The 18,215-nt window shown below is 43.1% G+C and overlaps 1 protein-coding gene across 9 annotated transcripts in view; it reads right to left on the reverse strand.

Annotated features, from left to right (window-relative positions):
- Positions 1-18,215, reverse strand: part of PDGFRA (platelet derived growth factor receptor alpha) — a 44,427-nt gene that overhangs the window by 13,526 nt on the left and 12,686 nt on the right. For all 9 annotated transcript variants that reach the window (XM_007168419.2, XM_057546616.1, XM_007168422.2 and 6 more), the window contains 13 exons: positions 15,393-15,653; positions 14,253-14,383; positions 11,783-11,954; positions 11,500-11,689; positions 7,919-8,034; positions 6,859-6,985; positions 5,593-5,786; positions 4,716-4,810; positions 4,364-4,496; positions 2,558-2,662; positions 2,067-2,177; positions 1,669-1,822; positions 631-797 (listed from right to left, as the gene is read on the reverse strand). In XM_007168419.2, the coding sequence (XP_007168481.1) occupies positions 631-797; positions 1,669-1,822; positions 2,067-2,177; positions 2,558-2,662; positions 4,364-4,496; positions 4,716-4,810; positions 5,593-5,786; positions 6,859-6,985; positions 7,919-8,034; positions 11,500-11,689; positions 11,783-11,954; positions 14,253-14,383; positions 15,393-15,653 (1,956 nt within the window). The remainder of the gene's footprint in view (positions 1-630; positions 798-1,668; positions 1,823-2,066; positions 2,178-2,557; positions 2,663-4,363; positions 4,497-4,715; positions 4,811-5,592; positions 5,787-6,858; positions 6,986-7,918; positions 8,035-11,499; positions 11,690-11,782; positions 11,955-14,252; positions 14,384-15,392; positions 15,654-18,215) is intronic.

Here is an 18,215-nt window from a genome sequence, read left to right on the forward strand (position 1 = left end):
AAAAGAAAGTCACGTTAACACCAAAAAATGAATACCATTATGAACAATTCTTTAAAATGACTACATTTTAAAATGTACATTACAGGGATATAATGTACAACATGATCAATATAATTAACACTGCTATATATTATATATGAAAGTTAAGTAAGTAAATACTAAGAATTCTCATCACAAGGAAAACAATTTTTTTCTTTTTCTTTTATTTTGCATCTGTGTGAGATAATGGGTGTTCACTACACTTACTGTGGTGATCATTTCATGATGTTTGTAAGTCAAATCATTACGCTGTGCAACTTAAACTTACACAGTCCTGTATATCAATTATATCTCAATAAAACTGGACAAAAAAATAAAATTAAACTAAATTAATAAAATAAAATAATTACATTTAAAGTCTGAAAAATTTATTACATTAGGTCTATCTTTATTCTTTTTCTTTTTTCAATTCACAGACCACAGACCTTCAAAAACACGTCATAGACTCAGTTGTGCAGATCTGCAGTTAGGGACCATGTGGCCCGGCGGTCCTACTTACCAGGCCTGCTCACCATCTTCTGAGTATTTTAGGTATCATATTAAACCACTGGAAGATCACAACACCCAAAGCATAAGCAAAGACACCTTTACCTAACATGGATTTCTTCTTATATGAGGCTGGGCGATCGTACAGCGCTCTCTGGATGTCTGAGTACTTAGAAACCTCTTTCCTTTCCAGCATGGGGACATACTGTGTAGTGTCAGCTTGCTTCATGTCCATGTAGTCACCGTTATTTTCAAAAGATAAAATAACGTAACTGTAAAAACAGAAAAAGAAACCTTAACCAGGGTGTCCTCTGGAGTGATCGTCCGACATTCAGTAGATGACAACTAGGTACCCACCACATGCGAGGCAGTGGTGGGCATGGGGGCGGCACGGGGAACAAAGGCGTAACCACCCATACCCTTCACCAGGGTGGTCTAGTCGGGGAGATGAGCATCAGTCAATGATCACACAAACACATGGACCATCTCAACTCAGCTGTGTCCATCTTTATTCTGTATTCCAGTTCACGGGCCACAAACCTGTACCACATGACCAAGTGGCTTGGGCAGACAAATCCTGCTACTCAATAAATTTAGCACCAATTTGGTGTCCGTTGAGTAAATTAATATGAAGTGAACTCACGTCCTTTCTGATCTTACAGAACTTCGTATCTACAGAGATCTTTTTAGCCACTTTAGACTTCTACGGTGGGGATCATCACTTCACTGGCTTGACTAATAGGCACAGGTTCAGCAAGGACCGGTATCTCAAACTTAGAAATCCTCAGATAGTTTCTCATAAGATATGAGCACTGGGGCATCCCTGGCCAGAGATGCATTTAGAGGTCTTAAGTAGAACACACATAAACAGCAAACTGGTCCCCAGAACTATTCCAACTCTCACTCTCATTCAAACCTAACAGCAAACCTATCCCCAACATGATATCCTGGTTCAAAACACCTGCAGACATCAGGTATCTCTCAGCACCATGTTACGGGATGATGGAGCAGGGTAGTTGACTCTAAGTCTTGCTACCTCCTGGCACTGAATCTGCAGACATGGCCTCTATCAGGACATGGGTTCTCTCCACTGGTGAAGCTCATAAGACAACGATTCACAACAGCGTCTCTCTTTGCACCTACCTTCGTGTGCTTTCGTCAGCAGGGTTCAATCCAAAAATGTCCAGCTCTTTCTTTGGCTTCTCTGGGTGGCGGCTCAAGAAGCTGTCCCTATTCTTATGCAAATAGTTGACCAGATCCCCATAGAAGCAGTACTCAGTGATGATGTAAATGGGGCCTGTGGGGTCCAAAACCAGTTGGAGATGAGCATGAAAATGAAGAACAGAAGAGCCATGAATTACTGCGTCTACACTGGTAAGAGATGCTGCTCGAGAACAGTGAGCTTCCCTCAATAGAATCCAGTCAACAACTCCACTCAAGGGACTTAAATTTGCTGGCATGTTTGGGAATTAAAAAGCCTAGACAGTCTTCACAACCATAGTGTTCTATGAAAATCCTCACTCTCAGGTGAGCAAGCCTACCTGACTTGGTGCAGGCTCCCAGCAAGTTCACAATGTTTAAATGCGGCCCCAGGTGGGTCATTATCTTCAGTTCAGACATGAGAGCTTGTTTTTCACTGGATCTGGCTGTGGCTATTGAAGAAATAAATCACGTATTGGTTCAACTAAACTATTTACAGAAAAAGCCAAAAACATGGCTAATTCTATGATTGGACATCATTTTACTTAACAACAGTCTAAAAGAGAAACAGTGACTCAGTCTAGATGCTAATAACTAATTCCTAGTCTTCAGGGTAAAAAGAAGCCACTAAAAATAACTCTTGATTTTCCAACATACAGGCAACAAGAACAATCTAAATAAACCTAACTGACAGAAGAGTCTAAATACGCATAAAACCTAGAGTCAAAAGAACCAAGATCTAGTCCTAAATTTGGCATTTACTGGCTGTGTGATTTTGAGTAATTTACTTAATATCCCCATGTTCAAAAAATCCCCAGAAAGGGGCACTTACGTTTTAGCATCTTCACTGCTACTTTCATGACAGGTTGGGACCGACTTAATCCATAGGCAGTTCCTTCAACCACTTTCCCAAATGCGCCAGAGCCCAGGATACGACCTGTGGGCAACCAGCACCATCAACACATGCAGAATCAGGCATCTCATCAGCTTCATTTACCACGGCCAGCGCTCATGGGTACACAGCTGGGTGGTGTTTCTCCCATATGGAGGAAGCGTAATGATTCCTCCAAGTCATCATGTCAAAACCAGAACTGAGCCCACAGGGCAGGAAATTAGTATCACTGCTTTTGTCAAATAACATTTGCAAAGGAAAGGAAAACACAGGCGGGAAGAAGGAGGGTGTAGCCCTCCCTGGTGTGAGTACTCTTGTCTACCAGCTGGAGAACCGGGCCAAATCGTGGGCTCTGCGGCACTTGCTTTCTGTGGCTCTGGCCCAAACCTCCTGGTTCTCTACCCTTCTGTTTTGCGCACACAAACAGGGCCATCTTTTGCATCAATAAGCCTTTATCCACTGGAAATACTTCAGTATTCAAGACATCACGGAGTCTAAGCAGTGATGAAGACAACTTCGGGCTGGCTCCCCTTGCGGCCTGTTTGTTAGGAAGACTAGGAAGAGCAAAGGCTAAACACGCCCTAGGAGCACAACACCTTGCCACACGCTGGGAGATACAAAATGAAATGGAAGCTCTGGTCCCCACTCTTAAAGAGCTCACAGTCTAAAACAGATGTTTCTGCCAAGCCAGGGGAAGACTCGGCTCATGAAAGGGCACTAACAGCCAGCACTGCCTGTGACTGCGTGTAGGCATGGCTGGAAACTGTTCCTGGAAAGGTACTGCTTCCCTAGCAACTTGACAACACACAGAAGCAGAGAGACACAGGGATGCCCCTCGGTACGTTAGGGATGTTGCCCTTTTTCTCCATATTTTATTACTTTTTAACTTCCCTAAGCTCCTCATCCATTTTTGTGAAACAAGGGAGAAAATATAATAAAGAAAGCTTAGTTCCCAGGTATAGGTCTGTGAATAGGGTGTCTTGTTTGATTTCAGTTTAAGTAACTCTCTAAGAAGACCTAACTTGGCTGTATTTTGGAATGAGACAAGTGGATAATTTTTAAATGCCTTTGGCATCCTCTGAAGTACATACTCTTAGAATAGTCATGATGACACAACCTCTAGCTCTAACTTTCATTTGTCTTTGTCCTGTTTTCGTTCATTCAGAATGTGATTTTAAAAAAACAAACAAAAAAATCCCTTGGACTAAAGCTTCATGTTCTTGGTCTCAGCCCAAGATTGAAATATTTGAAAAGTTTGTGAGAAGCTGGCTTGATGATTTTTTTCATGTTCGTTTTAAAAGCAACCTATATTTTTATATTCTATATTTTAAAGAAGTATCTAATAATCCTCAGAATGTACTGAGTCAAAATATATTTTCCGATTGTCCTCATTCATTTCTCATCTGTTCCTTTTTAGTCGTAGAAATTCGTCTCATTTTCAATTGGTGTCATTTCCAAAGCAAAGCCACTTTGATGGGTATCTTTGGCAGGCCTCCTCATATTCTCTTCTCCCTTTGTAAAATTTTCTTTAACTGTAATTTGCTAGGGAAGGAGGTAAAAACAAATCATTGCCGTGATTCAATTAACTCATTTTCAAGAGAGAAAAATATTTCTGAAAGCCAATTTCTAATGCTTAGCTTTTACTAAGCACAAGCTCAGATCCTTGATTCCTCCACAGGCCTGTAAAGAGTAAAGTTGCGTACAAATCAAAGGGAGTCTTGGGAGATCACCCCAGTAGGAGCTTACCAAGCACTAGTCCATCTCTTGGAAACTCCCATCTCGAGTCATAAGGCAGTTGCATCGGGTCCACATAAATATATTCATGTCCATCGGGGCTGATTGATTCAATGACCCTCCAACGAATTTCATACCTTGGTTTCTATAAATGACCAGGACAGGTAACTGGTGAATTACCAACGTCCGAATGTACCAAAGCTTAACCGCAGCAGCAAAATGACTGGACACAGTAGGATTCAACAACGTTCACTCATCATGTTGTTACTGAGCTCCTTCTTTGTGCCAAGCCCTGAATTAGGTTGCTCTTCTTCTTGTTCTTATTGGTTTCAAATATTTTTAGTTCTTTAAAAGAAATATCTACCTGTTTCCAAATGACAACCAGGACAATGAGTGAGATGATCACGATCACCAGCAACACCAAGACTGCGGCCGCCACCGTGAGTTCAGAACGCAGAGCTAGAGGACGAGAGAGAGAGACAGAGAGAGAGAGGCACGGTGGAGAATTTGCACAAACACGTGGGGTGGCAGGAAGGCAGGGTGGCTGTTTCTGGGCCAGAAATCTTTCACTACTGGTGGAGAAGCATGAGAGCTGCCAGGCTTATCTGGGGGATGGGCAAGACCATCTCTCAGTTATCTACATGCATGAAACTACTCCAGCTCTTCCCTTAGAAGGGAAAGGGACAAAATTCAGCTGGGAACAAAATACTTTCTCCAAAGGTGCTCCAACATTAACCTTCTGGACAAAATATGAATTGGCATATAAATATTAATAAGTGAGATTGAGAGCTAACATTAGTAGCGTAAGTTTAGAACATAAGTTCAGAAAATTAAGTTCAGTTATTTTGAAAGGTTGCAGTTTACTTATATTGCTTTCGGCTTCATTGATTTTTCTTTTTAAAGAATTCAACCTGTCTCAACTGTTATAAAGAGCAACAAGGCAGAAGATCCTTCTTCCCCATCCTCCATCCCCACACGCTCAGACCAAAGAGACTGGGTAGCGATACGGTTAGACAAGCAAAATGCTGAGGGGCCTCTGCACAATGCGGTTTGGGATTTGAATCTGAAAGAAAGGGCTCCCACACAGATGCCCAGAGAAGGCCCATTAACAGCATCTGGAGCTGAATTTCCACCGAGGGACCTTCATTCCTACAGGACCCCATCTGGGATTCAAAGTTCCGCTTGAGAGAGGAAGGGCTCGGCTGCTGACTCAGCGTCGTCCTGAGCCGCGAGCTACTCACTGGGAGCCACCAACTTCAGTTCTCGGCTCTCCACCCCGAGGAGATTCTTAGCCAGGCATCGGACTGCAATGGTCTCCTCCACTTTGGCGAATGTCACTTGGCCCTCCACCATGCTCCTGTCTCGGGGGTGGACCTCCGTGATGATGTTTGAGACATTGTTGGCCAAAATCGTCCATGAAGTTTCGTTATTACATCTGGAGACGGAGAAAAAGGGTATAGGTATAGAGCCAATTACGGGGAGCTGTGGGGGTGGGTGGAGCAGTGAGAATCATCTAAGACGGCAAGCAGCCCTGACTTTGTCTGCATTTGGGGGGGCTACAGGTCGATTTTCTTATTTTATGTGCAGATTGACATTCAACACCTTGTTCTCCAAGAGAGAATAAGCTACATGTGGGTATTTAAAAGTTAACTGGTTATGAAGACAAGGCAGAGATAAACAAGTTCAATCCAATAGAACTACCCATCCCAAGCCTTGAACCCATGAGCAACCTGGACTTCAAGAATGTTTAACTATCCCAACGTCCCACCCCTCCGAAGAGGCCTGCTGCCCTCCCTTCTCTCCACCCACACCGTGAGGACCCCCTCAGGTGTCACTAGGGTTAGACCTCGATTCCAGCTCCAGTCTGGATCCAAGTCTGCTGCCTTGTGGCCTGGGGGGTGGGGTGGGGGGGCGTGGGTCTAGGAGTCTCCGTCTCCAGGAGAAGCAATGAGGCTTCTGAGCACAGCAGTCACTACAGGTGGGAGTGCAAATGTGCTGCTCACGTGCCCGCCGGGGAAGGGTGAGGGATGGGGGCTGAAGGAGGGACGAGTACCTTAACTCCCGCCACACAGCAGGGAGTGAGAAGACACCTGGGCAGTACCTTCATTTATTTTCACATGCCAGTCTAGCCACCAAATAACATTCACCACAGATGAAACGTGAGGTGAAACTGTGGGCCAGGGTAGTAAAAATTCTCTTACAGCAGTTCTTTAGATTCATGCTCTCTTCAGATTAGAGACCCTTTGAGAATCTGCTGAAAGCTGTCGACCTTCTTATAGCTACTCAGGAACACAGAAGTGCACCTGGGTGCATGCACGCCTGCATGCACACACACACACGAGGTCCATGTTCGGAACCCTATTTGTAGTTTATGAGACTTAGGCCAAATAAGAATCACAAACACAAAAAAAAGGGCCAGCGAAAGAAGTAAAATGCACTTGAAGTCCTTTGTCCCGAGGAAGAAACATTTTGACCACAAATGGAAAAGGAATGTGTGATTTCCATACTTCTTAATATCTTTGCAAATCATCCACTCAATATCAGGAAGAGGGGTTCCTTCAGCTGTGCATCTCACTGTCTGGCCCCCATTAGAGCCATGGTGGTCGTCGACCAAGTCCAGAATGGATGACGGAACTGCAAGAGGTGAAAAGAAATCAGAATTGAATGGTTCGTGTCCCAGAAGTTCTGGGAATTATGAAGTGGAATTCCACGAGTTCAGAACTTGTCCGCGTGACATTCAAACCTACAAATCAAGCAGACACTGAGTCATGTGCACAGTAACACTCCAGTTTGGACAGACCCACTTGGGTAAGAGCATGGTCACATTTTCAGTGATTTGGCATTTGTGCCCTGTGGTGTTTTAAATCTGCAGTGAAGAAAGCAAAAAGCCCCTGTGGTTATTTGGCTTGAAAGGCAAGAAGGCTCTTAAAATTATATTATAGCTTGGGAATCATCTAATGGATTCATCTAAATGGTATAATCTAAAGCAGCATTTACCAAAGTGCATCTATGGGATATTATTAGGTTTTAAAGATTTTTTTTTAACCTGGGATCAAATAATTTAGAAATATGCTGATACTTGTATCACAGATTGACTTTGAGGGTCAAATGAGCCCACCTAAGACAGTATGTGGCCCAAGGTAGGTGAGTATGTTCTGAACCAGAATGTAAAGACTTGGGCACTCCTTTCTGGGAAGGGCCACTGTACAAGGTCTACAAGTAAAGCAAAGCAAAAAGGCCAAACACTCTGGAACAATCTAAGGTCATCCAGACCAAAAAGCATCATGTCACTCTTCCCAGACCACATTGAGAAGCAGATGGTGAGGAAGCTAGTGGAGCCTAGGAATTCCCAAAGTATTCCAGACTAGCCTGGAACCTCCCAGAATTATGTGGATTTATAAGTCCAGCAAAGCTATTCTTGACATGTGACATCTACAGTCCCTGCTTCTCCCCTAAAAGGGCTGCTTTTCCCTCCACGACCTGGGGGAGAAGCGCCAGGCTCTCCTCGGGAGACTCTCAGTCACGCATCCACTGAGCTGGCATTATCTTTATACAGCCCTTACATACCTTGAGTTAAGAGTTCAAAAGTATAGCTCTTCACATCGTCTTCATTTTGAACTACAATAGTATAATGGCCGCTGTCTTCTTCCTTAGCTCGGATCAGCTTTAATTTGCTTCGATACCTTAAAAGAAAAGGACTTTGTTTCAGCAAGTTGTAGCCAAATAAATTCTAATCGTTAAGTAATAACCATATTCAATTCGAATTTTGTTTTTTTGTAAAAAAGTAAAAACGCCTTTTTTTCTTGTCCATATCATCGCTTTTCTCGGATTTTTGATACACTTTCTACGCACTGAAGGTCTGAGTCATAGACGCTTAATTCTTAAACATAAGACGGGAAAACCTGAGATGAGCAACGGCTTATGTGGCTACAAGAGCAGTCAGCTCTGCTAAGGCCAGACTTCTGAATGGGAATAAACCCACCAACTTTCCTTTTTTTTTTTAACCCTTGATTTTTACCTTTTAAAAAAATACTTGCTTCCCCTAAATATTCATCATTTGAGTGATTAGCTAAACAATGGAACATCCTTGGAAGAAAGAAGGAGGACACTGTCTCTATATCGATCCGAAGAGGTCACTAGGGTATAAAATTCCTGCTTGCTTGTATTTGCTTTAAGAAACTCTGGAAGGTTTCATAAGAACCTAACAAAACTAACAGAAGTATTCCCCTGGGGGTGGAGAGGAGGGGGTACTGAGGAACACAAGGACAGGAGTGGAATAAGGTTTCTTACAATGCACTGTCTTTAGGCTTGAATGATTTTAAAGCACAGGATTCATCTTAAAAAATAAATAAATTAGAGAAACATAGTCCTTCATACTTCATTAATGGGAAGTTTCTCCAAAAGGTTTCTTACACGTATAATAAATGACATTTGGCCATGAGTGTGTGTGTGTGCGTGCGCGTGTGTGTGTGTGCATCTATAAAGTAATTGCCCATTTGACTGTCATTAACAAAACAGCACAGTGTGATAGGCTTCCCTGGTGGCGCAGTGGTTAAGAATCTGCCTGCGAAGGCAGGGGACATGGGTTCAAGCCCTGGTCCGGGAAGATCTCACATGCCACAGAGCAACTAAGCCCGTGTGCCACAACTACTGAGCCTGCTCTCTAGAGCTCGCGAGCCACAACTACTGAGCCCTCGCACCTAGAGCCCATGCTCTGCAACGAAGAGTAGCCCCCGCTCGCCGCAACTAGAGAAAGCCTGTGCACAGCAACAAAGACCCAACACAGCCAAAAATAAAAATAAATAAACAAATTTATAATTAAAAAAAAAATAGTACAGTGTGGAACTGTGAGTGAAAAGAAGGTGGAGTGAGAGGAAGAGCACTGGTCATGAAGGGAGGAGACCTGGGGCATGACTGAACCTCTCCATGCCTCAGGTTCCGTATGTGTAGCATTGGAAAGCTGTAGGCAAGTGTCATTTTGAGAATTACATGAAATAATCTATAGGAAAGCATTTCAGAGGCTCCAAAATACCCTGCTAATGTAGAGTCTTCTAGCCCAAGACGCCAGGTGCTGGGACCTGTGACGAGAGCATGCTGGGCTGGCTTTCTCTCTAACACACCACACTGGACACACTCTGGAACGGACTTCCTTAGAGTCCCCTTAGCACCCCTGGCTGCCAATGACCAGACAGTCTTTTGTCGTTCATTTCCTGCACTTGTTCAGCCAAGGAAGCTGGTGGTCCACTAGTTTTCTGGTTTTTTTTTTTTTAAACTGTTTTTTTAATTAATTAATTTATTTATTTATTTATGGCTGTGTTGGGTCTTCGTTTCTGTGCGAGGGCTTTCTCCAGTTGCGGCCAGCAGGGGTCACTCTTCATCGCGGCACGCGGGCCTCTTACTATCGCGGCCTCTCTTGTTGCGGAGCACAGGCTCCAGACGCGCAGGCTCAGTAGTTGTGGCTCACGGGCCTAGTTGCTCCACGGCATGTGGGATCTTCCCAGACCAGGGCTCGAACCCGTGTCCCCTGCATTGGCAGGTGGATTCTCAACCACTGCGCCACCAGGGAAGCCCTCTGGGGTTTTTAAAATTTATTTATTTTATTTATTTATTTTTGGCTCTGTTGGGTCTCCGTTGCTACGCGTGGGCTTTCTCTAGTTGCGGCGAGCGGGGGCTACTCTTAGTTGCGGTGCGCAAGTTTCTCATTGTGGTGGCTTCTCTTGTTGCAGAGCACAGGCTCTAGGCACACGGGTTCAGTAGTTGTGGCTTGCAGGCTCTAGAGCGCAGGCTCAGTAGTTGTGGCGCATGGGCTTAGTTGCTCCGCAGCATGTGGGATCTTCCCGGACCAGGGCTTGAACCCGTATCCCTGCATTGGCAGGCAGATTCTCAGCCACTGCGCCACCAGGTAAGCCCGGATCCACTAGTTTTAAGTAAGCCAGACACCCCTCCATCATATGCATCCTATGTTCCCTTGCCCATCATGGGGACCAGATGTGCTGCAGGAACTCTCGAAGCACCTGAACAGGCCGCTCTCCTGGACCACTAAGCTGACGACCGCTGTCTGGCCATCGCTATTGACTGTAGCTTGCAGACAGCGCTCAGACAGGTGTCTCAAGTGTTGGCTGTGCCAGGATCACCCTATTCTTCTCTGGCCTCACAGCCTAGTGGAAAGTTGGGCACTGCCCACCTCTTTGTGCACCTCCATTTCGTGTCATCAGAAAGCCTTCCAGATTCAGTATCCCACTTCTTTTTCCATCACTGTTCCACAGAGGTTTCCAGGACCGTTTTCCCAGATGTCACTTCTCAATTGCACATGGAATTTAGTTCAGAAAGAAGAAAGCGAATCCTGAGGTTAAGCGAACTGATGAGAGAGGGGTTCTGTCTTCTCTTCTTCCCTGAAGGCTTGAAATAGAGGACTGTGTCTCCCTGGGATGGTTTCTGACAAAGGTGCAGGGCTGGATTAGCTGAGCCCTTCAAGAGGTACCTTCTACTCCTAAATTCTAATCAGAGCTTAAAACTGCAAGAGACCTCAAAATATCATCTGGTCCAGTTCCTCGCCTTGAAGGACACAAGGTATTATTAACCTTACATTATAGATGGGAAAACTGAGGCTGAAGGGTGACTTACCCAAAACTCCACCACTGGTTAAGAGATGACAGCAGTCTCCCGACTCCTCAGAGGGCAGGGATCCAAACTATTCACTGTATGTCTTCTCCTAACCACATTTAACCAGACACTACTCTTATTTCCCATGGAGGCCTCACTGGGGCAAATGCGTTTCAAATGAAGCCAGCAATGTTTTGTTTCATGTAGGTTTATGTGCTAATTGCCCTGGAACTGTAATCACCATACAAGTGGGTCCAATTTTACTTTCTTTCCTCCATCCCTTGCTGAATCCAGGAACGTACCTTTCATTGGGAGCAGAGATTTTCAGTTCTTCTTTTTCTCATTTGATCATAAACTTACCAACATACTATTACTGCATTGCAATGTTATCGGGAAAGGTACTTGATTTCCACTATCTCCTATTTCTGACTGCTAAATTTTCTATATGGACTCTTGGTTTGGGTTGTAAGACACGCACAAACCTCAGTCTATCTAGGAATACACAATAAAAAGAAAAGGCATACTCAGGAAGGGTGTTTCTTTACCTTATTTCCTGAATCTTTTCTATGTCAGTGGTGATCTCCGTGAGATTCTCAATCAGAGTCAGGTTGTCCTTCAGCCAGGCTATCCTGGGAGGGGGGTAGGCCTGCACGTCCACCACAAAATGTTTGACTTCATGCAGGTTGACAGCTTCCAACGGGCTGAAGTTGGGTTTGATTTCAATAAACCCTTTCTCTGTACAGGGAAAAGTTTCCATTAAACAATGATTACCGCATAGTGGATCCCCGAGCAGCACAGCCGATGGACATTTTAGAAAGCAGAACAAACCATGCACAGAAATGGTGACTTTCTTCATTTCTTTGACCTCCTTGGTGGCCTGGCGGGCAGCACATTCGTAATCTCCGCTATCTTTCACCGTGGCCTCGGGGACCATCAGAGTGTACACCAACTTGATGGACGGGACCTTGGTTTCCTCCAGCATTGTGATGCCTTTGCCTTTCTACAGAAAAAGGGGAGGAAAACCGACTTTAACAAGCTAGCTCCTAAGAGTGAACCCTCATGTAAGCTACGGACTCTGCGTGATAATGATGCACTGATATGGGTTCGCGGATTGTAACAAGTGTACCGCCCTGTGGGGATGTGATGGGGGAGGTTGCTCTCGTGTGAGCCCAGGAGCTATGCAAGAAATCTCGGTATTTTCCCCTCAATTTTGCTGTGAACTTAAAACTGCCCTAAAAAATAAAGTCTAATTAAAAAAAGGGTTTTTTTTAAGCTCACTCCTTTGAAAATCCTGTTTTAAAAAGATATTTAATGACATAGTAAGGTATTTGTGCTATACTGCCACAGGAAAAATACATAACAAAGTACTATTTAAAGTATAGTTGCTATTAATTATTACATTTATAAAGTATTTAAAGGATTTATCTCCCTAAAATTTTAATGGGGGTGTTCTGGGAAGTGACTTTTCCTGTTTCTCTAAATTTTATGAAGTTACAACAATAAGCCTACATTATTTTTAATATCAAACAAAAATATGATTTATAAACCAATACTTTGATTATATACTTTGGGGCCAAAAAGCACATAGTTTGGTTTCGAGGGGAAAAAAAATTTATCGCCAATAAATGAAATGTTTCTGTTTTAAGGGTTAAAGGCAATCAGGTATGAACAGAAAAATCAGATAGCTTTACATTTCAGTGAAGATATATATAGATATATATAGATATATATATATAGGTCTATGAATGTCTCTTCAATACATGAGGTTTATAAAGCAATATGTAAAAATGCCCAACTTCCAATCAGATGCCCTGGAGAGAAAGGAAAGGGGCAGCAAAAGCATGGGGGAGAGAAATGGATAAAAGAAGAGATACTAGGGGCTTCCCTGGTGGCACAGTGGTTAAGAGTCTGCCTGCCAATGCAGGGGACACGGGTTCGAGCCCTGGTCCGGGAAGATCCACATGCCGCGGAGCAACTAGGCCCGTGTGCCACAACTACTGAGCCTGCGTGTCTGGAGCCCGTGAGCCACAACTGCTGAGGCCCGTGCGCCTGGAGCCCGTGCTCCTCAGCGGGGGAGGCCACCACAAGGAGAAGCCCGCGCACCGCAACGAAGAGTAGATCCCGCTCGCCACTACCAGAGAAAGCCCGTGCGCAGCAACGAAGACCCAACGTAGACAAAAATAAGAATAAATAAATTTATAAAAAAAAGAAGAGATACTATAAAATGCCAAAAAAAGAGCAAGGAGCCGAAATTTGCAAACTAGGAGTGAAGGGGGAAAAAAAGCATATATATACATATATGTTTTTTGTTCTCCATGAGGCCCCTGCATTAAACACTGCTAATTGTTTCTGCGTGGGACCATCATAGCCTTTCACAATGGTTCATATACACTTACCACAATGCATTAGAATGAATGAGACCCGGGATTAACATACATGCACCACTAAATATAAAGCAGGAAAACAACAAGGACCTACTGTATAGCACAGGGAACTATACTCAAAATCTTATAATAACCTATAATGGAAAAGAATCTGAAAAAGAATATATGTATGTATAACTGAATCCGTTTACTGTACACGAAACTAACACCACACTGTAAATTAACTATACTTCAATTAAAAAAAAAAAAACAGAATGAATGAGACCCTATGTGTAAATCCCCAGGGATCAGAGATGGCACGGAGGCTCCCCTTCCCCGCTTCCATCTCCACTCCTCCCTCCTTCTCCCTCTTTCTGTACATGGGCCAGCTTTTAACAGAGTGCTTGGGATTTGGCAAACATCATTAAATCTTTGTTGAATGACTCAAGTTATGCCTGTTCACTGAAGAAAACCATGCAAAGAAAGACCAGGCAGGCAGGAGGCAGAAGTATCATGGGTGTCCACAAAGCAGAAATAGAAGGGGTCAGGCAATCAACATTATCAAATGCCTCAAAACCCAAAGGCATGAGAGCCAAGAAAAGGAGAATTCATGACTCTCTCAGCAATCAGCAAATTTTAAAATCCATTCGTTTTTTAATTTTTTTGGTTGTTATCTTGTAGCCATAGAACCTTCTGGTTTCTTTCATACTTATGAGAAAAAGGGCTCAGTGTGAAATATCTATGCATTCTGTCCAGCTGTCATCATCTCAGACTCTCCCATTGCTCCAAGAGCCATGAAGTCATCTGGTCAGTGAGAAGCTTAGAGATGGGAAGCTGAGGTCTAGAGGAGGTCAGTGCCATGCCCCATCAGCGATGGGTCTTTGGACCCCTCCTGTACTCCATTCCATGCCACCAGGGGCCGTGAGGGTACCTACCACTTGTCCAGGGTAAGTCCACTGAAGGTCCACAACCTCATTGTTAAAGACGGCGCAGGTGACCACAATCGATTCCCCTGCCTTATATACAGTTTTAAGAGCTTCCATTTCCAGATCAAGTTCTGATGTTGCTATTTCAAAAAAGAACAAACACAAGGACCTAAATATCCACAGTATAGTTAGGATCTTATAAGGTTTGGGCTTTTTTAAGATGACCCTGAAAAATAATTTGCAAACCACCTTGATCAAGACAAAATATTGAAAATCTCAGAAGCCTTGATTTGCGTTGACATACATAATTTGGCACAAAGTAAGACACACACACACATACACACGCAGAGCAATAACAATAGTAAAAATAAACTCCAATTAAACAGAAGACCACATTTGAACCGGCAAGCATTTGGGTTAATTACAACTGCAGCCACCTTTATTGATGGATGTACTCAGCCTTTACTGACCTGCACTCCCCTATAGGCACTAGTTCCCACCCCATCGCTTATTCTCCTCTTCTCTCCCACTCTGCTCCCCAGGTATTCTCAGCACTTCGAGAACCTAGCACAGAGCCGGGCATAAAATAAGCCCTTCACAAAAGTTAAGTGGCACGTTCTCGCTAACGCCACACCTACACGTAAGTGTTCGATAAATCTGTTGCCCCAAGCATGGTTTATACTTTCCCATTTGCATTAACCACTCGCATCAAAGGGATGAAGTCGACAACCACCAGCTTTTCTCAAAATCAAAATCACTTTTCTTAAGTTACTAAAATTAACCTAGGGGTCCAACCCCCACAGGTGTGTGTTTGTTGTTAGGGCCTTTGTAGTCAGGAATGTGACTAAACAGTAAGAGGCTTATGCAAGAAAAGAATTCCTTAGAGTATTTTGAAGTTAACTGATGAAACACAAAATCTTACAGGGGTAGGAAAGCTTTTGCCTTTGGTATTGCTAAGCTTCGTACTGTTACAGCCACAGAAGTCAGCTTATTAACATTGTACGGTAAGGGTGGGATCCTAAGTTCCCATATCAGAATTTGGGGTCTCCCATCACCAGGGACTAAGATTAAAAAAAAAAAAACCCTACATGCATCTGACTGTTTTGCCTGTAACTCTTACTTTAAGAAGGAGGGAGAGGGCACAAGTACCTTTTAAAGCATAAACATTGAATGGGATGGTCTGGAACTTCTTCCCCCTGACGGTGGCCTCGCAGATATAGGGTCCGACAGTGAAGGTTCCATTAAAGCCTTGTCTGCTGTCATAGGAGGCGTGCACCACCCCGTCACTGCTGAGTAAGATCACTGGTGTCTCAGGATCAGTCGTTCGACAAGGAATAATGGCAGAATCATCGTCCTCCACGATGACCAAGTAATCTGTCATTCCTAGAGGTACGAAGGCGACATCTGGGTCTGAGGTTTGAAAAAGAAAGAAAAACATGTTAGGGATTAATTTCATCTTTACACATACATGCAGAAAAATTATTCCTTTGCCATTAATCAAATTCAAAGGTATGAATTTTACCTTCACACATATATATAGAAGTGTCACCCCACTGACATTAATCATCATAAAAGCTAGAAGGTTCATACTTTTTAAAGTATGAACAATACCAAATTGCCTATACCCTCATAAAAAAATACTGATGATAAATATAAATATTAGTCAGGAATTGAGGTAAAAATTTAAGCAACTACTAAAAACAACAAAAAATGGACAACAAAATAATCAGGTCTGTTCAAAACATGAGAAAATACTTATAATTTTTAAATTATGCAATGCTTTTGACAATGCTTATGGCCTATAGTCAGTATTATTGAAAAGTAGTACAGAAACCTACCTATTAAAAAAAATGACTCTCAAATAATAAATAAAATGTATAATCCCATAGCTTGAGAATTTCCTTTTCAAAAGAAAACCAGCTACTTAAGCTACTATGGTAAGAAGTACTGAGAGTCTCAAGCATCAGTTTCGCAAAGGATGTGCAACTCTTCATAGTTCCAAACAAGATCTCTGACAATGCAGGGCCTAGCCAGATGATGTTTGTGCTGGGCAAGGGAGGAACAAGAAGAACCTTTGGACTGGTTATTCCCCGGCAGTCCAGTGGTTAGAACTCCTCACTCTCACTGCCAAGGGCCCAGGGTTCGATCCCTGGTCGGGGAACTAGAGTCCCGCAAGCTGCACAGCGCAACCAAAAAAAAAAAAGAAGAATCTTTGGGCAATCTTAGGCAGATCAAAACTCCAAGACCCAGGGACCTTTAACAAACCCACCTTCCTACCATTGTCTTCACAACGGGAGAGGGGGGCGGTATTTATGGTGGGAATGACGGGTGACACTCTAAATACCTACCCTTTTTGAAACATTTTTTTTTTTGATTGTTAGGAGGGAAGGCTGATACAGATAAGAGTGTCAGAACAGAAGTGAAGAGGGTCTAGATCCATGCAGCACCCACAGTTACAGAAGGCAGGAAGAGGAGCCAATTTTAAAAACTTGAAAAGACAGAAAGGTATGAAGATACACTTCTGAAAGCCCCTTACTCTACCTCTGCTAAAATGACACGGATGGCAAGAGCTGTAAATGGTTTATATGTTGGTTTATTTGAAACCAAGTACTCTGGCTGTATTCCTCTTTAACTCACCCATCTATATATTAAAATTGCCATGACTTGAATTTGTGTTTAGAGTTCCAAATTCTTGAACTCTGTTAGCAAAGATTCCAGCAAACAAAGCTGCAAGTTAATTTCAGGTTAAAATATACAGTTTGATATCCATTACACATCAGCCAGAGCTTCCTTTAAAATGCAAGTCTCCCCTACCATCATGTGTTACCTATGCAATGTTTAAATAACATGGTGGTCCTTCTTTTAACAACTGTCCTTGGAAGAAGCCAATATATATAGATACAGGTACAGATATAGATACAGGTACAGATATAGACATAGATCATTACAAAGGAGTACCCAGGCAATGCTAGGAGGGTGGTAGACCAAATGCATCTCAAGCTCACGGCTAAGGCTAGTTAATTAGGGTGCTGTGGGAAAGCACCACACCTTCCTCCAGCAACGGGGCCTGGCTCTGAAATCCATCACAACCCTAGGCCATGCCCTCCAGAGATGCTTCCAGACAGTGACTGTGTGGGACAGGGGTTCCTTAGCCTGGAGGACTCCCCAGCTTTCTTTGCCCAGAGGTCTAGGACTCATCTACCCCACCTTCCTTCCCACTCTCCTTCATTCAGGGTCACACTTACAATGCAGACAGACAGTTCTCCCAGCCTCTGCTGGATCCCTCCCCATTTTCTCTCATAAGCCTCTCTCCTAGTAAAACCCTTACATACTTAATCCCACCTTACTCCTATCCTGGCATGTGCTTCTTGGGGGACAAGAGACAACATCAACCTGAATGTTTACTAAAAAGAAAAAAATCTAATCCAAATCATCAAGAGTAAATACAGGCACACCTCGGTGTATTGCACTTTGCTTTATTGCGCTTCACAGATACTGAATTTTTTTACAAATTGAAGGTTTGTGGCAACGCTGCATCAAGAAAATCTCTCAGTGCCATTTTTTCCAACAGCATTCACTCAGTCTGTGCCTCTGTGTCACATATTAGTAATTCTTGTAGTATTACAAACTTTTTCATTGTTATTACCTTTGTTACAGTGATCTGTGATCAGCGATATTTGATGTTACTATTGCAAAAAGATTACAACTCACTGAAGGCTCAGATGATGGTATTTCTAGCAATAAAATATTTTAAACGTACGGTACGTACATTGTTTTTTTAAGACATAATGCTATTGCACACCTAATAGGCTACAGTATAATTCAAACGTAACTTTTATATCCACTGGAAAACCAAAAAAAAATTTGTGTGACTCGCTTTATTGTGATATTGGCTTTAATGTGGGGGTCAGGAACCAAACCTGTAACATCTCCAAGGTATGCCTATATATGTTTTATTGAATTTAAGAAGTA

The sequence above is a fragment of the Balaenoptera acutorostrata genome, chromosome 5 (genome assembly GCF_949987535.1).
Source record: "Balaenoptera acutorostrata chromosome 5, mBalAcu1.1, whole genome shotgun sequence".
Classification (NCBI taxonomy): domain Eukaryota; kingdom Metazoa; phylum Chordata; class Mammalia; order Artiodactyla; family Balaenopteridae; genus Balaenoptera; species Balaenoptera acutorostrata.